The 24,958-nt window shown below is 43.5% G+C and overlaps 1 protein-coding gene across 1 annotated transcript in view; it reads right to left on the bottom strand.

Moving 5' to 3' along the window:
• The window catches only part of GPS1 (G protein pathway suppressor 1), a 36,862-nt gene that overhangs the window by 5,738 nt on the left and 6,166 nt on the right, over positions 1–24,958 (bottom strand). The window contains exons 2-11 of the mRNA XM_066586603.1: positions 23,381–23,473; positions 20,947–21,128; positions 20,176–20,340; positions 19,922–20,057; positions 18,216–18,293; positions 14,484–14,544; positions 8,000–8,085; positions 7,818–7,912; positions 7,626–7,731; positions 4,862–4,942 (exon numbers count right to left, since the gene is read on the bottom strand). Coding sequence (XP_066442700.1) covers positions 4,862–4,942; positions 7,626–7,731; positions 7,818–7,912; positions 8,000–8,085; positions 14,484–14,544; positions 18,216–18,293; positions 19,922–20,057; positions 20,176–20,340; positions 20,947–21,128; positions 23,381–23,473 — 1,083 coding nt within the window. The remainder of the gene's footprint in view (positions 1–4,861; positions 4,943–7,625; positions 7,732–7,817; positions 7,913–7,999; positions 8,086–14,483; positions 14,545–18,215; positions 18,294–19,921; positions 20,058–20,175; positions 20,341–20,946; positions 21,129–23,380; positions 23,474–24,958) is intronic.

Genomic DNA, 24,958 nt, shown 5'->3' with positions numbered 1-24,958 from the left:
TCTGAACGAATCGCCCATTGTTTTCAATGGGACAGTCAAACACCTTGCATGCCGTGCGATGTGATGTTTTCCATTGAGAACAATGGGAAATCCCACTGAAATCAATGGAGAGGAGAAAAATGAATCCATTCATTTCGGTTTCTCTCTGCTCCAAAAACAGAACAGAGAGACAATAGGGCTCAACAGAGGCAAAACGCCGGTATGAAAGGAGCCAGAGATAAAAGGCTGCAAATATAAATAGCATAAAGAGAACATTTCATCTATCAGTATGCAGCACGTCTTAGTTAACATACTGACAAAAGCCATAATTAACCTTGAGTTGAAGAAACTAAAAGCTTTGTGACAAAAGTTAGAAACAATGTGCGGCATGGAGGGGTTTATGTTCTGCGATTGTATTATTTGTACTGCATAAACTTTAATAGAAGTTATGTGATTAAAAAAAAAAAGGTAGAAAAATGAAGACTAGAAGCCAAAAACAAGGAATAGTTAAAATGGTTTAAAAAAAAAAAAAAAAAACTTTGCAAAAGTGCGGGTGTGAACAGTTACATTGTCGCAAAAATTTTAAAGCATTACAAGAAATTGGAACGGCCCCACGAAACGAGGGACTGCAAAAAGCAAGTCCGAATCTAGATCGTCAAATAGCACGTCTGTCTAAAGGCGATCTATCTTATACGGACTCCAACACATGGATCTTGAGAACAGTAGCATGACAGCTAGACGAAAATAATATCTATCCACGGCGAGCCTGTTAGGGATACGTTCAAACGGCGGGATTCACTGTCAAAACTTCTACGTGAATTCTGTCTCTAAAATCCACATTTTTGTAAAGCATTTTTTCACACTGAATTTGCCATCAATGGCCAAAATTCATGTGCAGAATGTAGATAATCCCGTTTCCGTGCGTTTCTGTACAAAAAAGTGACATATTGATGCAGAAACTCATGGAAAGGCGATTTTCTGTATCAGATTTCCACATGCGGATTTTGCCCATTGTCAGGCCAAGTTCCGCTTCTGTGCCAAAAACACATGGATTGTAGAGGTGGAAGATTTCCATGGTGAATTCTTCCAAATTAATTAAGAGCTTTCTCACGGATCAAAAGGTTACTGCGATGAAGAAGCCAAGCCAACCTCCAGATACAAACCCAACAGAACACTGGATGTCAGAGCTCATTCGTGTACCAACAAGTCTTGTGAGCAACTAATTAAACCAAAACCACACAGATATGATGTAGTCAGTAAATCGGTGGGCTGGCCAACACTTACCTGATTATAATGACAGCGGTGGACAAGTGGTTCTATAATTCCGACAAATAGGTGGACGTTTCCCACTTTTTGGGACAATACCTTTATTTGGTTTCTTCAACTCAATATTAACTGTAGCCTTTGTATAGGTATATAAAAACCCACAACGTATCGTGTGTAATGTCATCCCGTTGGCTAGGTGCACACTAGCAGAATGTTCTAGTTGATTCAGGCACATCTCGCATCACACAGCACACGATTGCAGGCTGTACGCTGACCGATATACACGGACGCAGCACATTTACATGCAACGCTAGGTCCTATTTCTCGTCTGTGAAAAGGACAGGTACAGGACGTGCCCCGCGGACCGGTCTGGGTGAAAAACCATCCAAGTGCAGACCCTGCCCCATAACACACCAGTGTGCACCCAGCCTTTATGCCATTTTTAATTTTCAACATATATATCTAAGAAGTTAAAGGTAACTTCTGTCAGTAGGTGTGTGAAGTGTAGATGCAGGACATCAATGTATTTGGCCATTTAAAGCCACAGTTTCCATGACAACACCACACTTCACACAAATCAAAAGGAGATATGTTGTCATCAGATTCTGTGAGCCGTCAGCCTCCGGCTCCAGGCTTGTAACATCAGTCATATCTCCGCACAGAAATCAGATTTGCACATTTAATCAATACTGCAGAGCCTTTTAAATAAGCCAGTGTCAAAACAACAGCGGGTACTAAATGCAATTACAAAGGACAATCATCATATATATTATACAGCGGCATCCGGCAGAGGTGCATGCTGGGACATTCTGCCAACGTGCAGTGCATTTGGAACGTCAATCATCAGTGCAGCCCTCCAACAATCTGGGCTTTATGGCAGAGTGGCCAGAAAGAAGCCTTAGCTCCATAAAAGACACATTAAAGCCCGACTGTAGTTCGCCTACAAACACCTAAATGACTCAAGACTGTGAGAAACAAGATTCTCTGGTCTGATCAAACCAAGATTAAACTTTTTGGCCATAATTCTGTTATGTCTGAAGAAAACCAGGCGCCGCTCATCACCCGCCCAATACCATCCCTTCAGTGAAGCCTGGTGGTGGCAGCATCATGCTGGGGGGTACTTTCAGCGTCTGGGACAGGGAGACTGGTCAGGGTTCATGGAAAGCTGAATGTAGTAAAGTACAAAGATATTCTTAATGAACCTGATGCTGAGCACAAGGGCCCTCAGACGGGCAGAAGGTTCACCTTCCAACAAGACAATGACCCTGAGCACACAGCCAGAGCCCTGACTTGAATGCATTCGAAGATCTATTGGAGACCTAATAATGGCTGTCTACAGACAGTCTCCATCCAACCTGACAGAGCTGAAGAGGATCTGCAGAGAAGAATAGCAGAAAATCCCAAAGTCCAAGTGTGCAAACCTTGTGGAATCATAACCAAGAAGAATGGAGACTGTAATCGCTGCCAAAAGTGCTTCAACTAAATAGAGAGTACAGGGTGTCAATACTTATGGCAGCGCCAAGTGGTAGTTTAGCGTTTTTACAAAATGTACAAAGATTTCTAGCATTCTGTTTTCACTATGTCACTATTGCAGTGTTTCCCAACTCCAGTCCTCAGGGACCACCAACAGGTCATGTTTTCAGGATCTCCTATGGTAAGAACACCTGTGGCAATGTCTGAGGCACCGACAATAATGACATCACCTGTGCAACACTGAGGAAATCCTGAAAACATCACCTGTTGGGGTGCCTGAGGACTGGAGTTGGGGAACACTGTACTATAGGATATCCTAAAACCCTGACCTGTTAGGAGTCCCTGAGGACTGGAGTTGGGGAACACTGTACTATAGGATATCCTAAAACCCTGACCTGTTAGGAGTCCCTGAGGACTGGAGTTGGGGAACACTGCATTATTGGGGGAAAAAATGATTTTCTTTTGAGTTTGCACAATGCCACAATAAAACAAAATGTAAAAAGTGAAAAAGATATGAAGCCATGAGGACACTGGAGCAGGCAAATCAGTGGTGTGATGGGGAGGTTCTCTCGGGTTGCTCCAGACCATCCGCAGTCGGGTTATCAGCGTGACCCAATCCCCAGCAAACTCCTTCTCTCTTTCTCTGTGCAAGTATAGTGCTGCGCAGCATCCCCCTCCATAGAGGCAGGGTGTGAGAGCGGCTGTCAACAGCACCTTGGACCGGAGCTCCTCCTGATAGCAGTTTGGCTCTCTGCATGCTGAGGGATATGGTGCACTATCTGCACCCCCTATGTTACATGGTAGTAAGTATTGTGCCAATTCTTTTTGTTTGAACAATGGGCTTTGCAAGTATAATAATAAGACAAAAAACACAAAAGAAAAAATAATGGACTCCAGAAAAACGGTTATTTTTCACAAAACACGCAGAAGAGAGAGAACAGAGGTTTGTTGTTCTGTTGACAAAGTGGGACCGAGCAAGAGACTGTAGCAGGGGCACTGACTCACGGCATGCGTGAAGAGCCTCGTAGGGGAAATGCGGACGATTTCATGCAACGGAATTGACTGTCCAGAACCAGTATGCCGGGTCTTGTATACATGTTTGGATTATTAATTTTTACCAGTCCGGAGTGTAGACTGATTTGGTCCCTAGATATTACCACATGAAAGCTTGAAGACTACAAGGGAACCTGCTGGCAGTTTTTTTTCATTTTAACTTATAACAGTGTAGCAGTATGACCACGGCCAAAAGCATACCCGAGTTTGGGAACTTTAAAAAGTTCCCACGTGGCACGCAAATTTGAGAGCTTTCAAACTGGCAGCAGTGGGATTTGAATCCACGCCTCCTAAGAGACCGGAGCCTAAATCCAGCGCCTTAGACCAAACAGCCATGCTACCACAGAGTGGTCCGGATTGTCTCTGCTATCTCCATGTAAAGCCGAAAATCCCGCTCTGCTAGCCTCCTCAAATGTGGTGGAGGCCCAATAAGTCATTCATACATCGCTGCAAAATCCCATGCCGGTGCCCTGAGTTTGGATGCTGGTGCATGTGCAAATAACCTCCACGATTCTGCCCACAGAAGAGAATCTTTGTACGCACCGGTATCCAAGCTCAGGGTTCAGGATTTTGGAGACGTATTAGGCGTCATCCGCGTCTAAGGAGGCTAGTGGGGTGGGATTTCCAGCTTTATGTGGAGCGAGCAGAACCCCGTCCTGCGTTGCCCACCGAACCGCTCTGCATCACTTACATGCAGGCGGGAGACTTTCAAAGTTCCAAACTCTAGATATGTTTTTGGCCGCGGTCATAACGCATACAGTGCTGGAGAGAGGGATGCTTCATACTGATAACGCTGTAATTAGTTCATATGGGAAGAAATTGCTAACAGGTTCCCCTTAAAACACATCCCTTAACAGCAGAGCCTACACATAAAATAATGGCAAGAAAAGGGCAGACATAGGCTGGCAGGAAGAGAAATACAAAGTAACAGCAGGCGAGCTGAATATAACGTAACGCGATGGAGCCTTAGGAGCGGGCACAGCAGGCGGCAGCAGAAGTAACAGAAGGCAGAGGAAGCCCAGCAGAGAGCAGCAGAATAGCAATCAACCTATGCAAATGACAGGAGAAAGCAGACGAGTACATGAGATACCTGTATAAGGGCACGGTTCCGGATCTGAGTGTATAGTGTCCGCACGTGAGGAGCCAGATACATGTCCAGTAGGAGATTATCCTGGGGGGGGATAAGAAGGTGCACAACATCACGCATGCAGTCAGCATGTATTTGGTTCAATTAAAGGTGCATTAGACACAGACACCTTTCCATTGAGTTGTATGGAGATAGTGGCAACTCTTATGGCATATACTGTTGATCTGTCATACAGGTGTTAAAATTGAAATATCCCTTGAGGCTTTGTTGACACCAGTTTTGCAAAGGACCTACCTTGAAATATCCATAGTTAAACAAATAGGCATTGCGGCACAACTCATCACACCAGTGTCAGATGGTGCAGTATGTTGCTCTATGTAAGTGGGCATTCAGTCATGCTAACTGGAGGAAAAGCAAAGTGAAGTGGCCAATACATCTCCTATCAGATCTACGAGTCTCCATGGTTACAGACTACAAACAAATGTTTAGCTGTAGTCGTGTGCCATTGCACTCCTCTGCCTCTTCTATGTACTTATCCATAAGCAGAACTAAACATATGCAACGTACACGCATTATTGAGCAGAATAAAAACAACTTTATTTAAAAAATAGGGTTTGGTAAAACAATATCGTCCTGGACTGAGAATAAGGCTGGTTTACAGGCTGGGCCGATGAGTTTGAGTGACAGCTTTGAGTGATCATTTTGCATAAATCATTGGTATGCAATCATTGGTATTTAGGTAGCTACTTAAATACCAATTAGATTTGTAAATGAAGCCGCCTTCCCTATTATCTATTATAGACTATTATCTGCGCTCAGATCCTTTGTTTTGGGAAACAATGCTATCAGCACTCCCTGTGGAGAACTACTGATAAAAGCAAATGATGATTTTTAGGTAAGCTTAAATTTAATGATCAGCTAACATTGCCTGAAAACCGGACGATGGGCGCACATTTACACGCACCGATTATCGCTAAAATGATCGCAGATTAACATGCTGTAATCTTTCATGTGGGCGTATTTTGCGCAATATGTGTGAGCAGGGACATGGGAGATTAGTACAGCGTATAATGCGAGCAAAACCTGCTCGCATAATACGCCGTCACTACACACCCATGTGAAGGAGCCCTAATTTCTAGGTGTTCTCTCATCAAACAAGCAGTAACCACGCTCTATGAAAGCCATATGCATATGGACAAGACAGATCAACCCCTTTCGAAAGGTGTTAAGTGGGGGACCACAAAAACAAAACACACGTGTATATACATTAAGATATAGCAATTTGTAATCCAACTAAAAAAAAATTAAAATTTAGCATTATTCGCCAGCCCCTTATAGAACACTAGCGCCCCTCACAAAGCTCCAGGTATGAGGTAGGACTTGCACTCAATAAAAATTTTAATTCGTTTAGGACCAGGCACTGTAACTTTACGAAGCCTGGTCCTGGGCTTAAAGCTTAACTACATGTAAAATTATGGCGGCGCTTTAAGCCTCCTGAGGAGAAGGCAGGAGGGGTTTGTAACCTTTTCTGCCTCCTGCTTCCCCGAGTACACAGTGCTCAATGAGCGCTGTGTACTAGAAAGTGAAAGTAAGAGTAATTTTCACTACGGGAGCCCGAGGGGGAGGGGGGGGGGGGGGTTACGTGACCAACGGGGTTTCCTGCTACAACAGAGCTGGAGGGTCATACTAGACCCTGACCAGCTCTGCCATTGACTACTGACACTACAGGGGTTGTTTTCCCCTGTAACTGAGGCTCCTATGGATGCCCCAGCTACAGTGGGAAAGTGTCAAATAAAAAAAACTAAAAAACATGTGAATGTCCCCCAGAGGTCTTACATGACGTCATGGGGGACATAAAGAGTAAAAAACATAATTACATACATCAGTAAAACAAAATTACAGAATAAAATAAAAATATATACATAAGAAAGAAAATAACCCAAAACCGACGCCAACCAAAAACATCGCTATAAGCGCCCTGTAACCCAAAACAATACATATTATATATCAAAACGTCCGAAACAAAATGAGGAACCCGTAAATATATTTATTAAAAAATAACTAAAAATGTCAAAAAAAATATTTTTTTTAGCCTTTTACCCTCAATAAAACAAAAAAACGGAAAAAAAGTCAGTGAAAAAGATATTAAAAAACAGCCCAACATGTCACAGGAAAAAAAAAAACGCAACAAAAATAATTTTGATAGCTAAAGAAAAAAAAAAAGGCCAGTAAAACCGCCACATGGGTAAAATCCCTAAAAAGTGTCAGGTCCTTAAGGTACAAAACAGCCTGGTCCTTAAGGGGTTAAAGTCCCATCATACCCTTCTTTCCCCTTTGCTCCTGTATCCCTCCCCTTCCCCTTATGTAATGGACATGGGTAGGGATATATGATGGCACCAGTGGAAGAAGAGAGCTGATTTACCAGCACCCAGAGGTGACGCCAACAGAACAGTCACATGGGCCCGTGTCAACGTATCAAAGGAGAAAGAAGGTGACTGGGTTGTCAAAGATTGAATGGCCACCGATCAGTAACTCAATACAGTCTAATGCACACATTGGAATATCATTTTCGGATGTTGGATAAAACCAAATAAACGGGAATGGAGTTTTCCACCGTCCTAACCTGCTATAATCCGTCAGGCTCCTTCCAAACTTACACACAAAAGTCAGACTAGTGGTCGCCTTCCTTCATGCTCTACTCCTTTATTTTTGATGGTGCCCTTTAAGTACATACAGGATCACGATAAGAGCCTGCCGTCCCACTCACCTTCATTTCATCCAACATCTTTAGACACGATGCGTACTTGGACTCATAGAACTTAAAGATTATATCGCGGACCTGAGGCTCCAGCTCCAGAAACAGTTTGAATGAACTGCAGATAAAACACAATGGATACTTTGTAACCAAACAATGGCGCTATCCAACCATCCCTCCCGTCATACGCTGCCTACCGCTCACCTGCTAGAGATAACATTCCTTTGAAGCTCCTGTCGATCAAACGTGGCCAGGGCACAAAGCCCCCCGTATACCGCAACATTACTAGAGGAAAGAAGCTGCGGAAAGAGGGAGGAATAGGCAAAATAAGTAGAGGTTTAGATTGAAGAAAATTGAAGGTTTCAAGAATGGCGCAGTGGACGTACCTCCGGAAAATCACAGTGATCAAACGATGCCAGTAGAAAGCATTTGGCTGCTTGCTTATATTTCCGAGCAGCTAGCTCTGCCAACCCTGAAAAAAGGAAAGATTTTCACGATGTCTGCTCTAGGCAACCTGACAAAACTGCAACAACATACTAGGCAAGGAATGTTACTTTATTCCTACCTTCCCTTTGAGGTCTAGTAATTCCTGCCAACCTGCGTTCCTCATTGAAAAACACGCCAGGTATAACAGGAGCTTCTGCCAATAGAGCGAGGCAGACTACAGGCTGCCGTCACACCACCCGCTAGGACGATGGTGCCATTTCTTCTCCACTCCTCAAGAGTTCAAGTGTTCTCGGGAACTTTTACCCCCCCCCCCCCCCCAACTCTCTAAACCTTTAATATCAGGATTCCACAGCAGAAGTGAAGATCACAGTCCGTCTAAAGCTCTACATATTCTGGTCAAGGTCCTTCATTATAGCAATGATGCTTGTGAGTGAATACATTCCTTGTAAGCCTTGAAGTTTATTTTAGTATTCAAGCATCATAACCAAAAAAAATAAAAAAGAAATCACAGATATAAAAAGTTCTTTCCCTTAAAAAGCCACCAGCTGAGACGTCTAATTTGAATGAAAGGGTTGAATGTGCCCTTCAATGTAAGGGCAGTCAGCCGACAGGTATCAGCAAACGCTGTGCATGGTAGATTAAAAGACGTCATGGAAGAAATCACATCTTTAGAGACAGACTTGTCAGCTCGGACCCCCCTCCCATAAACTAAGGCAATGAGTGAATACTAGAAAGGATGCAGATATCAAACCTGTGCTTTTATCTCTATACTCACGGCTGTTCTCCCACTGAGCGCCGGCAAAATGGCCATTTACTGCATGCTGATGCATAAGAGGACTAATCCTCTCCACTATCGGCGCACTTTTAATTGTTTTCTTTATGTAGGGAACGACCGCTTTGTAAGCACACGGCAAAGGGATGGGAGGGAATGTAACAATAAGAAGTACAGGTGTGAAATCAGCGTACTTCATAGCAATCACTTAGGGGGCTCCGAGGTGACGGATTCTCTTTAACGATAATCAGTAAAATTGGCAGGGGAGATTTTTTTTTGTTACTGTAGAAATTGACTGCTACTAGCAACACAACATAAAAGGCACTTAACTTCTGGATCAAGGAATTTACCATTAACAAAGAAGTTTGCCTTTTAAACTGATGATGCGCCTACAAACGCAAGTGTAAGAGAACAGTTATGAACGGCAGAAGAGTTAATATGAATCTTTAAAATTGGGCAAAAGCAAAGTGATGGGAGCTAAAAGATATAAGGAAAGAAATAAGATCTAATAGCGCCACCTATTGGAAGGCAGAAATACCTAAAATCAATGTTAGACTCTTTATACAAGCCTTGCAACAATAACCAGGAATTGAAAGCAAAGTCAGAGCCCATGCACAGACAGCTGTTTCAGGGTTTTTGCCCTTCATCGGTGTGCAGTAGAATCCTGACTTTGCTAGAGAGAGGACTATGATGTGTGTCAGAAACGCTATCAACCCTGAAACAGCTGTATGTGCATTGGCTCTGACTTTGCTTTCAATTCCTGGTCATTGTTGCACGGATTGTATAAAGAGCCAAACATTGACTTTAGAGATTGCTGCCTTCCAATAGGTGGCACTGTGGAGGTATTGTTTCATCTCCCTTATTTGCATATTACCCAGAGGGGTGTAAATGGCCTTTTTAGTCTCCTCATTCACCGTCTAGGTGCTCTCCCTAAGGAGAAAAGATTGTGTTTCTGACCTAACAACTAATAGGCCAGAGAGACATCTTCTAATGTGTTTAAGGTCTTCAAGAAGTGAGCAAATCCTTCCCTTTTCTTACATTCATCATGTGGGGTAAATAATGCATTATTTTGATAGATCAGACTTTTACGGACATGGCAATACCAAATATGTATTTTTGTTTTATGATTTAGATTCTTTTATTATAAATATGGCAAACGTTTTTTTTTTTTTTACTTTTATTACCTTTTCTGTAGACAACAGCTTGTGATGCTTTGATCGCTCCTGCAGTATGATGTAATGCCATAGCATTACATCATACTGCGATTGGGCAGGCAGTCTATCAAGCCACCCCACGGGGTGGCTTGATAGGCGTTCTGTTAGGAGAGCCCAGGGGGCTTTTCAGAAGGCCACAAGCTGCCATGACACCTACACAGCTCTCTGCGATCTCATCAACGATGTTCGGGTGATTTAAATGCCGCTGCCTGAATGGACAACGGCATTTAAAGGGTTAACAGCTTTGCTTGCGTGGGTAATCGGTGCTGTTGCCGCCAGGTGTCGTCTGTTAGAAACAGATGGCGCCCGCGCTGTATGAAGGGAGATCGCCCCGCGATCTTCCTTCATATATAACCCGATGCAGCAGGATGTAAATGTACGTCCTATAGCAGGAAGGGGTTAATGTATCAATGACAACGTAAATATTTTGCATGTTGACTTTGTAAAAGCTGATCTTCCATCTGAAACTCTGTCACCTGGGTCCGGTTATAAGCCGATCTCAGGTGTTCTCTGTCTGCATCCAGAGTGAACGATTTCTCATTTGAACGAGCCAGCGATGTATCTGCTTGAGCGAACCCTCCCTTTGTTTGCTCGTTCAAGTGATAAATCGTCTAGTGTAAACAGACCCCAACCTATTGTTGGAGATAGACACTATGTTAAATCCATTGTCAATAGACTGACTACAGAGCAATAAACCGCTTCTGCAAACAGAAAAAAAGTTACACCAAATATCACGATGGCTTCTAAAATGCAATGTGGAGGCCATACAGAGAAAATCTATCACTCTATCTATGTATATATAAAAATATATGTGTGTGTGTGTGTGTGTCCTCACTCACTGACTGACTCACTACTAATTCTCTAACTCCCCGATGTCGTACAAACATGAAATTTGGCAAACTATTCTTTAGGTCCTAAACAGAAAAAGTAAAGGGGTCACAACTTGAAAATGTACCTGTGTAATGTACCTAATGTAATTCTCTAACTTCCCAATGTCGTGCAAACATGAAATTTGGCATAACTATTCTTTAGGTCCTAAACAGAAAAAGTAAACGGGTCACAACTTGATTATTCAATGCAAAGGGCAAACGTATTGGCACTCCTATGTAACTTAACTCCGCGATGTCGTACAAACATGAAATTTTGGACAACCATTCTTTAGGTCCTAAATAGGAAAAGTAACGGGGTCACAACTCAATTATTTAATGCTAATTGCAAAAGTGAGTGCACCCCTATGTAATGTAACTTCCCGGTGTCATACAAGCGTGAAATTTGGCAAAAGCATTCTTTAGGTCCTAAATAGGATAAGTAAGGGAGTCACAACTCGATTATTCAATGCTAACTGCAAAAGCAAGTGCTCCAATATGTAATGTAACTTCCCGGTGTTGTGCATGCCTGAAACTTGGTGCGAGCATGTTTTAGGTCCAAAATGAGGAGGGTGGGAAGGGTGGCATATTCTGCAGAGGGACATCGGTACATGCAGCCTGAGGAGAATCTAACGCTCCTCTATGTGTATAAATATTTTATTCCTCGGTTCCTCTAAAGTAACCTTGACTTCGTAGAATTTTGCTGTATCAAATTAACTCGAGCAAAGCCGGGTATATCAGCTAAAAAAAGGATAAAATAGGTCAGCACTTTCCAATAGAACTATAGAGGTGCACGTTAAACCACGGCTGCAACATACAGTAGAAGCAGAACCAAAAGACGGCAACAGCACTCACAATAAATTTACTATCAGAGGTATACATACCTATATCAATACTCTAACCACATTAAATAATGCAAGGTTCTTGGTATAGAATTTGATCAAATTACAGTGGCCCATCTACCAACGTCCAGGTGACCAAGCTCAGATGGGTCCTAACTTTCCCTAACCTGGGAAAGTTTAAGATTAAACCACCTGGTATTAGTCTTAGGACCCATCTGAAAGCTTGGTCACCTGGACGTTGGTAGATGGGCCAAGGTAATTTAATCAAATTCTATACCAAGAACCTTGCATTATTTAATGTGATTAGAGTATTGATATAGGTATGTATACCTCTGATAGTAAATATATTATGAGTGCTGTTGCCGTCTTTTGGTTCTACTTCATGTTGCAGCCGTGGTTTAACGTGCACCTCTATAGTTCTATTGGGAAGTGCTGACCTATTTTACCAGCTATTCTTGAATATTCACCTCTACTCAAGGATCATTCTCTGAAGCCCCCTGGGGAAGTGCAACTATGTTCTTCCACGACTCCTTGACAGAGAGCATTGCTGCCCATTTTTATCTTTACAGTCTCCAAATAAACACATCCACGTCTAGAACACAAGTGACGACCTCATCCTCTCCTCAGCACCAACAGGCACGCTTCAGCAGATAAACCCACACTTTACAATTCTCCTTGCAAAGACGTCAGGCCGGTAAGTGATAAGATGTACTAGACAGATAGACTTTGCAGAGGGCCAAGTCCTGAAAGCTACCTCTTGAAGATGAAGAGAAGGAGGGCCAGAAAAGGCGAACAATAGTAGCCAAGTACAGAGCTGTCCATCATTACTGTGGTGGCGGGCACTTCTACAAGTGTGAGGAGGAGAGAACAAGTCGGCTCCGGTGTCAGACAAGATATCAGATAATTGTGGATTGTTACAGGTTTACCTTCTGCTGTGTATTCCACAAAATACGCTCATGTGAACGAACCCATTGGAATCAATGGGTTCTATTCACTGCATGCACAAATTTTGCACGCATAATACGCTACGCAAATTGCGTTCGTGTGAATAAGCCCTTTATCAAACACTGTGAAAGCTACGATTGCAAAGTGTTTCTCCCCATGGTCATGGTGGCAGATTATACCAGGACCCATTTTGTTAAAAGGAGCTGCCAATGAAGACAAACCCTTTATTAAGTGTCCACAATGAAAACCAGGACACTTATTGCAGAAGGAGAGGCTTTAAACCCCTGCTGTGTTTAAAGCAAAATGATCCGGCCGCGACTGAGAGAAGATGGCGCCGCGGCGAAGAGAAGAACCGGAGCGGGTGAGTAAAATCTGATTTTTGTGTCCCGCGGATCCGGACGGCTTCCATAGGCTTCAATAGAAGCCCGCGGGAGCCGTCCCCGCGGGAGACCCGCATGAAAATGGAGCATGGTCCAGATTTTTTCATGCTCCATTTTTTTTAAAATCACTTTTATTGACGATCCGCGGGTATTTATCTACCCCGCGGGTGGTCAATGCATCCCTATGGGATGCGGATCCGCGGGCGGGAGAAGAGTTAAAATCCGCTGCGGATTTTAATTCTTATTTTGCCCGTGGACATGAGCCCTAAAGAGTGAAAGTGAAAATCATTCTTCCCCTATGCGAGCCGGCTGCCGGGATACCCTGTCACAGCAGAGCTACAGGGTCCCAGCAGACCCTGATCAGCTCTGCCAGTAGCTATTGTCACTACAGGGGATGTTTTCCCTGTAATTGGGGCTCCTATGGATGCCACAGCTACAGTGGGAAAGTGTCAAATAAAAAAAACATGTGAATGTCCCCCAGAGGTCTTATATGACGTCATGGGGGACATAGATAGTAAAAAAAAACATAATTACATACATCAATAAAACAAAATTACAGAATAAAATAAAAATATATACATAAAAAAGAAATTAACCCAAAGCCGACGCCAACCAAAACTGTCGCCGTATGCGCCCTGTAAACCAAAACCAGACATATCATATATCAAAACATCCAAAACAAAATGAGGAACCCGTCCCTATACTTTATTGTAGTGTAAATATACTAAATAAAAAAGAACTAGAAATGTAAAAAAAAAATTTTTTTTTAGCTTTTTACCCCCAATAAAACTAAAAAAACGGAATAAAAGTCAATGAAAAAGATATTTAAAAAACAGCCCTATATGTCACGGGGGGAAAAAACTGCAAAAATTATTTTGGTAGCAAAAGGAAAAAAAATAGGGCATTAAAACCTCCACATGGGTAAAATCCCTAAAAAGGGCCTGGTCCTTAAAGGGGTTGTCCCGCGAAAGCAAGTGGGGTTCAGCACTTCTGTATGGCCATATTAATGCACTTTGTAATGTACATCGTGCATTAAATATGAGCCATACAGAAGTTATTCACTTACCTGCTCCGTTGCCATGGTGCCGTCTAATTTCAACGTCTAATCGCCCGATTAGACGCGCTTGCGCAGATGGGTCTTTTCCCTTCGGCTCGGTCCGGCAGCAGCTGTGTTCTGGCTCCGCCCCCTTGTACGCGTCATCGCGTAGCTCCGCCCCGTCACATGTGCCGATTCCAGCCAATCACGATGTATATTACAAAGTGCATTAATATGGCCATACAGAAGTGCATAACCCCACTTGCTGCCGCGGGACAACCCCTTTAAGGTACAAAACAGCCTGGTCCTTAAAGGGTTAATGACAGTTGTGTTGGCTCTATTTCTTGTGCAGGACGGGTGATACTAACCTGCCGCACACTTCAGTTTGGTTAGCACAGCCTGCGTCTGACTGTCTCTTTCTCCTCGTTGCTGGGAAAACCAAAGGAAACAAGAATCAGACAAGCTGAACGACTGGTCTGGTGTGGAGCCAACGTCCACTATAAATCCTCCATGAACCATCAATGACTGCATCCGTAATCATACTTATAATTAGCTTTCTCAATTACACACACACAAGGGAGCAAAAGGCAATGCATTGGTGGCAAGCAAAATGCAAAGAACCATGTAGAGCAGAAAGGAGCCAGATACCCCTCGTCTAAGGCATTTGTAAAAGACTGATCTTAAGCTAAACTTTTAGGTAACTGCTCACAAAGCACCCCCTAGAGGTGGTTTCACACATAGCAATTTAATTTTTTTAAACCATAGTTTTGTTTTTTTTGTGGCAGTTTTTTTCAGCCCAAACTAGAAGTGGATAGAAAAGGAACTAGAACTATAAGAGGAAGGACTTCTTCCAGCTGGACCCACTTTTGACTTTGGCTAAAAAAAACCCAATCAATTGCTTTCTCCACCTCCTATGCAGACTAACCATCTCCAGGAGGGTAACAGAGCAGTCTGTAGTGTGACCCTGCAGTCTCGTACCTTCTTGCATTGTCCTCCTACATGTTGTGGGTTTAGCAGTAGAGGGCAGATAGGAAGGAGCACGGCCATATGTTCACACCAGACAGAATCTATTTTCTGTCTGTTACCATGAAAACGCAGTCCAAAAGGATCGATAGAAAGAAAGTGGAAGGAAAGCTTTACAAGGATATTCCTGTCCCAGTCAATCATGACGGAGATGGGAAGAGCCATCCTAATGCTTGCGTGGCGAACTGTAGTTTTCATTGATGCCATTTTTGGGTACATAGGACTATATTGTAAAACTTTTATTAATTTTTTTATGACAGCAGGGAGAGAAAACACATCCATTCGGTCATTGTTTTTTTTTTTTACAGCGTCAGGGTGTTATCACATGACATTTTTATGTTCTTTTTTTGTGAGCCAAAACCAGGAGTGGAGAGAAGGTATAATGGAAAGATTTGCATGTCTTCTGTATGTTGAACCCACTCCTGGTCTTGGCTCGCAAAAAACTGCACATAAAAACGGTCATGTGAAAGCGCTCTTAATCATGGAGCATAATTGACACAATACATTTTTTTCTGCGGGTCGGTATGATTGCAACGATACCCAAATTTTTTTTTTAGGTTTTTCCACAATAAAAACCCTGTTTTTTGGAATTTTTTTTTTTGTTTCTAAATCGCTGCATTCTAATTCCGTTAACTTTTTTATTTTTCCATGGAAGGAGGGCGTGTTTTTTGTGTGACGAGCTGTAGTTTTTATGGGTACTATTTTGGGGTACACTACCGGTCAAAAGTTTGGGGTCACATTGAAATGTCCTTATTTTTGAAGGAAAAGCACTGTACTTTTCAATGAAGATAACTTTAAACTAGTCCTAACTTTAAACAAATGCACTCTATACATTGCTAATGTGGTAAATGACTATTCTAGCTGCAAATGCCTGGTTTTTTGTGCAAAATCTACAAAGGTGAATAGAGGCCCATTTCCAGCAACTATCACTCCAGTGTTCTAATGGTACAATGTGTTTGCTCATTGGCTCAGAAGGCTAATTGATGATTAGAAAACCCTTGTGCAATCATGTTCACACATCTGAAAACAGTCTAGCTCGTTACAGAAGCTACAAAACTGACCTTCCTGTGAGCAGATTGAGTTTCTGGAGCATCACATTTGTGGGGTCAATTAAACGCTCAAAATGGCCAGAAAAAGAGAACTTTCATCTGAAACTCGACAGTCTATTCTTGTTCTTAGAAATGAAGGCTATTCCATGCGAGAAATTGCTAAGAAATTGAAGATTTCCTACAACGGTGTGTACTACTCCCTTCAGAGGACAGCACAAAAAGGCTCTAACCAGAGTAGAAAAAGAAGCGGGAGGCCGCGTTGCACAACTAAGCAAGAAGATAAGCACATTAGAGTCTCTAGTTTGAGAAACAGACGCCTCAAAGGTACCCAACTGGCATCTTCATTAAATAGTACCCGCAAAACACCAGTGTCAACATCTACAGTGAAGAGGCGGCTGCGGGATTTTGGGCTTCAGGGCAGAGTGGCAAAGAAAAAGCCATATCTGAGACTGGCCAATAAAAGAAAAAGATTAAGATGGGCAAAAGAACACAGACATTGGACAGAGGAAGACTGGGAAAAAGTGTTGTGGACGGATGAATCCAAGTTTGAGGTGTTTGGATCACAAAGAAGAACGTTTGTGAGACGCAGAACAAATGAAAAGATGCTGGAAGAATGCCTGACGCCATCTGTTAAGCATGGTGGAGGTAATGTGATGGTCTGGGGTTGCTTTGGTGCTGGTAAGGTGGGAGATTTGTACAGGGTAAAAGGGATTCTGAATAAGGAAGGCTATCACTCCATTTTGCAACGCCATGCCATACCCAGTGGACAGCGCTTGATTGGAACCAATTTCATCCTACAACAGGACAATGACCCTAAACACACCTCCAAATTGTGCAAGAACTATTTACAGCAGAAGCAGGCAGCTGGTATTCTATCGGTAATGGAGTGGCCAGCGCAGTCACCAGATCTGAACCCCATTGAGCTGTTGTGGGAGCAGCTTGACCGTATGGTACGCCAGAAGTGCCCATCCAACCAATCCAACTTGTGGGAGATGCTTCTAGAAGCGTGGGGTGCAATTTCACAAGCTTACCTCAACAAATTAACAGCTAGAATGTCAAAGGTGTGCAATGCTGTAATTGCTGCAAAAGGAGGATTCTTTGACGAAAGCAAAGTTTGATGTAAAAACAATGTTATTTCAAATACAAATCATTATTTCTAACCTTGTCAATGTCTTGACTCTATTTTCTATTCATTTCACAACGCATGGTGGTGAATAAGTGTGACTTTTCATGGAAAACACAAAATTGTTTGGGTGACCCCAAACTTTTGAACGGTAGTGTATATACAGCTTTTTTGATCACTTTAATTGCCTTTTTCTGAAGCCAAGATTAAAAAAAACAAGCATTTTGTCTCAGTTTTTTAAGGGTTTTTTGTTTACTCTTTTTGCCGCGGAGGATAAAAGAAGTGTGTTCAATTTCTTGCACACGTCGCTACGGATATGACAACACATTTTTATTTAAACTAATAGGAGAAAAAAAAACCCACAAAAATATATATATATATTTTTTTTTTTTACACAATTTTTATCTTTTTTTCTTTTACACTTTTTATGTCCCTGAAGGGGACTTGTACTATAACAGCTATGATCACTATGATAAAGCATTGCAGGACTTCATAGGCAATGGCAAAGCAGGGCGCCTGTATCTGGCGTCCTGTTCCCATGGCGACCCAATGGCCCTCAGTGATTACAGCGTGCGCTCTCTGTGAACCCTTTACATGCCATGATCTATATAGATCGCTGCATGTAAGGGGGTTAATGGCAGGGGTCGCTGTGCTTATATACCCCTGCTGTTGCAGTGGGAGGCTGGCTATCGGTAACAGCCGGGTCCCGCTGCCGGATGACGCAGGATCTCTTCTGATCTCATGCTATTCACAGGGTGTAAGTGTACATCCTGTTGCATTAAGTACTCCGCAGCCAGGATGTACACTTACGCCCTGTGGCGTTAAAGGTATGATCAGCCACTGAATTTTTTTTTTTTAGTTGAACAACCCCTTTAAGGTACTATAAAGCAGCTAAAATAGCTCACCTCAGCAATTTCAGGCGTCGACTCCGCTTTACTGACATAGCTGAGAACATGAGACCAGTTCTGGAGATACACACTGACCTACGGAGAAATTAAAAGGATTAGAACTGAAACAAGAGAGTACAGGGTGGTCCAAAAGGTATGAAGACCCCTGAATAAATGGAAAACGGTGGTTAAGAAAACCATCCTGTGTGTGGAATGTTGCTAAGGGAACGGGGCAAATCTATGAGGGGCGGTGTCCAACACAGTGGCCATTTTGAAATTTCACCCTCTTGGAACCAAGTCGATATTTTCAAATGGGAAAGGCAATATGTGACATATGCATCTGATAGAGAATGTGATGAGGAATCCAAATGTGACGTACCTTCATTCCTGCCAAACATTTTATTAATTCTCTCTTTGTTACAGACACTGCTATGACTGCGAGATTAATACGAGAGAAGAGCACAGAGATTGTGCTGATCTCCGATGAGCGCAGTACCTGAGTTACTGCAGTGAATTTCAACATTCGGCACCCTGACAGACCTCCCATCCGCCACAGCACAGTTGGCAATTGCTTGCCAAATTTTACCAAACAGGTTCTGTATAGGACATGCCAAAAAGTGGACGTAACAAAACTGCCACAGATAAAGCAATAATGGTCGTCCTGGCGTCCTTCTGCAAGAGCCGACATTGTAGGGCTGTTACGGGAGAGCGGGGTGAGTCAAACCAACATTGGGCAGAAACAGTTGCTGCATCGTCTCAATGATCGCCATGTTGAATTTGCGGAATGGGTGTCATTGCAATTACAGTGGGACCCATATTTCACAGAGATAGTACTGTTCAGTGATGGAGTAAACTTCTACGTGAGCAGGGGGTGAACAAACAACACCTTTGCTCCTGGTATGACACACACCACATTGGACATATTCCTCCGAGATGGCTGGTGCACAGAAAGTCATAGTGTGGTGCGGTGTGGAGTATGAAGATAGAGGGCCCATTCATGTTAGACAGTAACCTTACTGCTGCCAACTATCTGTAACTGTTACGCGACAAGGTGTTGCCGTCATTGGGAAACGAAGATGGCCCATTCCCCGTGTTCCTGTCCCCCAACCAATATGGATGTGACTTTTTGGATCAGCAGTTTCTGAGGAAGTAGACTGGGCATAGTGTCCCGGTAGAGTGGCCCCGCGCTCACTGGACCTCACACCCTTGAACTACCTGTGGGATGATGCCAAGGCCAGGTGTAACATACAGTGGTGCACATGCAACAGCAGATCCTGGACACCCGTGCAAGCATTTCTGCTGAGGTGTTGCTCTCAGTTCATCATCAACGAGAGAAGAGGATAGCCTTGACCATTCTAAACAATGGGAAGCTTATCAAGCATATCCTGTAGTGGATCATTGCTGTGTTCCATGTCACGGAAAAAAACTTTCAGAACTTTGGCAGCAATAAAGGTATGCGGCATTTAAAAACAGATCTGGATTCCTCATCACATTCTTTATCAGATGAACCCCGTCCTATTTGAAAATATCAACTTGGTTCCAAGATGGCAGCTTTCAAAATTGTCACCAGGTTGGACACCGCCCCTCTCAGATTTGTTCCCTTCCCTATAGCAACATGCCACACACGGGACGTCGTTCCCAACCAGAGGAATCCATATATTCAGGTGTCTCCATACATTTGGACCACCTGTACATATCAATAAGTGAGAATGGCAGAGCTTCACCTTGATGACATTTAAGCACATGTTGATGACGTGCTTAGCACTGGTGCAGTAGTCTCTGGCACGGGAATAGCATTTCAGTGCGTTGCTTAGGTCTCCACAATCCAGGTAATGATCCCCTAAATCATCATGACCCCTCCTGCAAAAATATAATAATCCGTTATAAAAACCTAATCCTTTTCTGTAGCTGCCTATGGCTGGGATCCTTCTCTGATCTACAACCACCTCACTGTGTTATCAGAAGACTTAGTTAGTACCTGATACTTTCTTTGATGGAATTCCCTTTGTAATTCTTCAGATCAGTGTCCAACTTTTCCAGTTTCAGAAGTGCTTTTTTACGAGTTGCCTCCACCCAGGCTGTGTCCAGTGGAGGAGGGTCCAGCGAGCCCTCGGGCAAAGCATCAGGTGCGTTCTGCAACTCCCTGTACAAGCACAGCATAGGGTAGATACTATAGATGGCTTTACAGCAGGAGGGGACAATAAACAAAGTGTGCCAGAACATATAGTTAAGGTACTTTTCCATAGGGCTATTATCATCCGAATTCTTGCAGGAAACAGTAACCCATGGGGCACGGAACAAGAAATCGCTCATCTGTAGGAGCTGCTTGGTTTTGAGCAGAACTTAAAATCAAGCGACTCTCGGGCTGCATAAACAGGAGCCGCTCAATGTTTGAGTGACTTCTGTGTAATGTGAATGGTAGCGGGCAGCCGAAATGATCCCAGACGCTCCACCGCCATTCACATGATTGACTATCTCTTCTGTGTAAAGCACAGCGCGATAGTTGGGCGGCAGCCCGTTGGACGGCTGTCAGGCACTAATGCACCCGGCAGTCGCCCCATGTAAAGGTACCCTTAGCAGATAGAGCTGGAGTGAATGCTTTACAGCAAAGACACATTCTTAGATTAGATGTGAGAGATGTAGAAAGACTCAGAGCAAGTACAGGAAAAAAAAGAAACTACACAAGGGATGAAAATACAAGAAAAGTGAAGGGTGGAAAATGTCTCAAGTTGTTCTTTTTCGTAGTCACCTGGATGCTTCTGTCAGCTTCCGATGAATCTCCTCATATACATCAACATTAAAGGTTCGCTGTACAAACGATAGAGCCATTTTTAGAGCTTCAACCCGCAACTGTGGGCATCGGTCTGCAATGAACTGCAGCCTCTCGATACGCATGAGGCCGCTGTAGCTGGAAGCATACTGCTCGAGATCCTGGTAAGACAGAAAGACAGACATGAGGCCAATGGGGTAAAACAAGCAAAAATAATTACTTAAAAAAAATAAATAAAAAGTTGTTGCACGAGAATTGCCAAGTATCTCATCATACACATAAGAGCTCAATGCAGTTTTCTTGTAATAAAGGAAATTCAATTAATAGCGCTCCGATGGCACCAGCTTGAAAACTTGATACGGTGAATTTTCACCCAGTGTATTACTCCACGGTTAATAATCATTTTAACCTTAAAGGGGTTGTCCCGCGCCGAAACGGGTTTTTTTTTTTTTCAACCCCCCCCCCCCGTTCGGCGCGAGACAACCCCGATGCAGGGACGTACAGACAGCTTACCGGAGCGCTTACCTTGATCCCCGCGCTCCGGTGACTTCTATACTTACCTGTGAAGATGGCCGCCGGGAACCTCTTGCTCCGTGGACCGCAGCTCTTCTGTGCGGTCCACTGCCGATTCCAGCCTCCTGATTGGCTGGAATCGGCACGTGACGGGGCGGAGCTACACGGAGCCGCTCTCTGGCACGAGCGGCTCCATAGAAGACTACAGAAGACCCGGACTGCGCAAGCGCGGCTAATTTGGCCATCGGAGGGCGAAAATTAGTCGGGCTCCATGGGAACGAGGACGCTAACAACGGAGCAGGTAAGTAAAAAACTTTTTATAACTTCTGTATGGCTCATAATTAATGCACAATGTATATTACAAAGTGCATTATTATGGCCATACAGAAGTGTATAGACCCACTTGCTGCCTCGGGACAACCCCTTTAATGACGAGGCCATTTTTTTGCTTTGTTTTGATCTCCCCACCCCACCCCCCGCCGCCCCCCGAATCTTTTCGGACGAGTATGCAGTTACTCGAAAAAAAACTATGCTCGCTCGAGTAACTGCCTTAACCGAGCGTGCTCGCTCATCTCTACTGATTACTTTCTTTGTAATACATTTTTTCTTGGAGACAGGGTGATCAAAAACAAAGCAATTCTGGTGTGGTGTGTTTTTTTTTTCTGATGACGCGCTGTACGGGATAAATAGTGCATTACTTTCATTGACTGGACTTTTAGGAATGCATCGATACCAAATATGTTTTGGGCTTTATTTGTTTTGATTTAATTTTATTTGCAATTTGGGAAAAAGGTTTTTTTCTTAACGCATTACCTTTTATCTTTTTTAATGATTAATAAAGCTTTTTTTGTACTTATTTTTACATTTGTCTTTTTTAGTCCCCACAGAGGGCCTTGAACTTGCGATTGATTGCTTATATAATATAATACAATAGTATTGCATTACACAAGCTGCCGTCATCTAGATATATAAAAACGAAGTATGTATGTATGTCTGTCTTCGCAGCAACGCGCGACGGGTACGCTAGTAATATAATACAATAGTATTGCATTACACAATGTTCTCACAGACAGTCTCTTAAGGTATGCCACAGGCACGTCTTGATAAGCAACCAGTCACAAGAAAGCCTTAGGCGCCTTCAGAAATCCGCAGGCTGCCATCGCGAGCATTAAATGACAACTTGTGACCCTAGTGCAGAGGCCTTTGGGGGAACACCAATTGGGGTATTTAAATGCCACGTTGAGGTTACCATAGGGTGAGGTGTGTTGCGGGCAGGTGTCAGCTGTCAAAGACAGCTGGCACCTGCCGTGTATGAAGCGTCCTGCTCCATACTAGCTCTGCACCCAGTATGTAACTGTTTGCCATGGGCACGGAGGGGTTAAAGTAGTGGCAAACTACCTAGGATAAAAAATACATTTTTCATAAATAATGGCTTCCAAGTGACCCCCAGAGAGCTGCAGCTAATCTGAGCTGCAATCAGTCTCCTTCTTCCTCTGGCAGCTGACAAAATGTACCCTTCATACTTCCATGCAGAAGGAATCTTCTCAGCTACACTGCCATGTGCTACAGAGGTTCCGCTTCTACCTGACAAGTGCGGAGCCATTTCTATTGGCTCTTCTGCAGTGATCACTATGGGGAGATCTGACTGTGGGGAGAGGGACTGAGCATGTGTGTCCACCAGCACCCAGCTCAATAAGTGGACAGGCAAACTGAACACCAGGTGGCGCTATTCTAGTGTTAACTTCATGGAATAGATTTTGTAACAGAAAATAATAAATTAACAGTATGTACCATCTTCTATACAATAATTTAGGATGTACAATGATGGAACGACCCTCCTAAGACTGGACAATTTACTGGTAGACAATGTATAAGCAGACATAGGTCAGTATATACTTACCAGAGTAGGATTTTCCACCACATAATTAATGTCTGGGACATTCTGTTGGTCATCCTGGGGGTCAGCATCAATCTGCATGGGCTCTACAGCACCCTGCCGGTACAACAAGTAATGTCAGGGGTTAGTCCGCACATCTGCACACAACATTCGATCGAACAATACTTCCGGCATTTTATGCACAAACCTTTTTGGATTATTTCCAATAAAATATTTTGAAAGGTTAAAGTGGTTTTCCCCCTACCTAAAATTGTTTCACAGCAACTTTGTACCTCCTGGTTGCTGCTGACCGGGACATGTGACTGCTGCAGCCAATTGTTGGCTATAGAAAGTCACTGCTGTGGCCAGTGATTGGCTGACGTAGTCACATGTCCTGGTTAGTAGCAACCAGGAAGGACAGAGTAGCTGTGAAGCTATTTTAGGCAATGGAAAACCCCTTAAAGTACAGAAGTACATGTACCCCTAAGCAGTGCTGTTAAATAAAGACTAGGAAAAGACACAGCAACACAATCTGGGGTACATTTATCAAGACTGCCTAAAAGAGAAACTTACGGTTGCCCATAGCAACCAACCACAGCTTTTACTAGACAAAAGCAGTTTAAAGGGAACCTGTCATCGCCTTTGAGGCCCATAAACTATGTTATGCGGCTCAGAGATGATGGACCAGTTTTTGTTCCCACCCCCGGGGTGCCTCGTTCCAGTGCTCCGCCACAATAACTCATTTTCTAATAGGTTCACTGTACCGGGTCTAGCTGCTTACTTCATTTTTCATCTATGTCATGTGACCTTCCACCTGAAAACTACCCCGATTGTCAAAAATAATCCCTCCCCTAGAAGGAGTTGTTGGATGGAATTAAACTTTCTCTGTGTGATTGTAACAGTCATATAAGTAAGAGATAACAATTAGAGATGAGTGAGCACCCAAATGCTCAGGTCCACGTTATTCGAGTCGAGCTTTTCGTAATACTCGAGAGCTCTTTTCGAATAACGAATCCCTTTGACTTCAATGGGAGACTCGAGCATTTTTGTATGGGATCCGCCAGTTGCGGAGCTTTTTTTTCTTTTTTCCTTTCTTCATGTTTTCTCTCTCTCTCCTCCGCCAAGCCAGCCACAAACTACCGTTGACGTGCGCAGCGTCGCAGCGGGGAGGGGTCAAATCTGACATGTCAGTGGCGGAGAGGAGCCAAAACTGGGGCGGGGTTGAACACGGCGTGATGCTCGCTCGAGTAGCGAGCACCATCGAGTACGCTAATACTCGAACGAGCATCAAGCTTGGCAGAGTACGTTCACTCAACTCTAATTACAATATCAGAGCAAACGGAGAATTTATTGCAGACAACTGACCCCTTAAAGGGAGGCTCTAGTACCCTGTTGTACCACCTCTAGCTTGGATACAGGATGTGATACTGGCAGGCATGGAGGCTCTAGTACCCTGTTGTACCGCCTCTAGCTTGGATACAGGATGTGATATAGGTGGGCATGGAGGCTCTAGTACCCTGTTGTACCGCCTCCAGCTTGGATACAAGATGTGATACGGGTGGGCATGGAGGCTCTAGTACCCTGTTGTACCGCCTCCAGCTT

This window comes from Eleutherodactylus coqui, chromosome 13 (assembly GCF_035609145.1).
Source record: "Eleutherodactylus coqui strain aEleCoq1 chromosome 13, aEleCoq1.hap1, whole genome shotgun sequence".
Taxonomy (NCBI): domain Eukaryota; kingdom Metazoa; phylum Chordata; class Amphibia; order Anura; family Eleutherodactylidae; genus Eleutherodactylus; species Eleutherodactylus coqui.
Note: the sequence above shows the minus strand (reverse complement) of the source record. Positions and strands in the feature narration are given on the sequence as shown.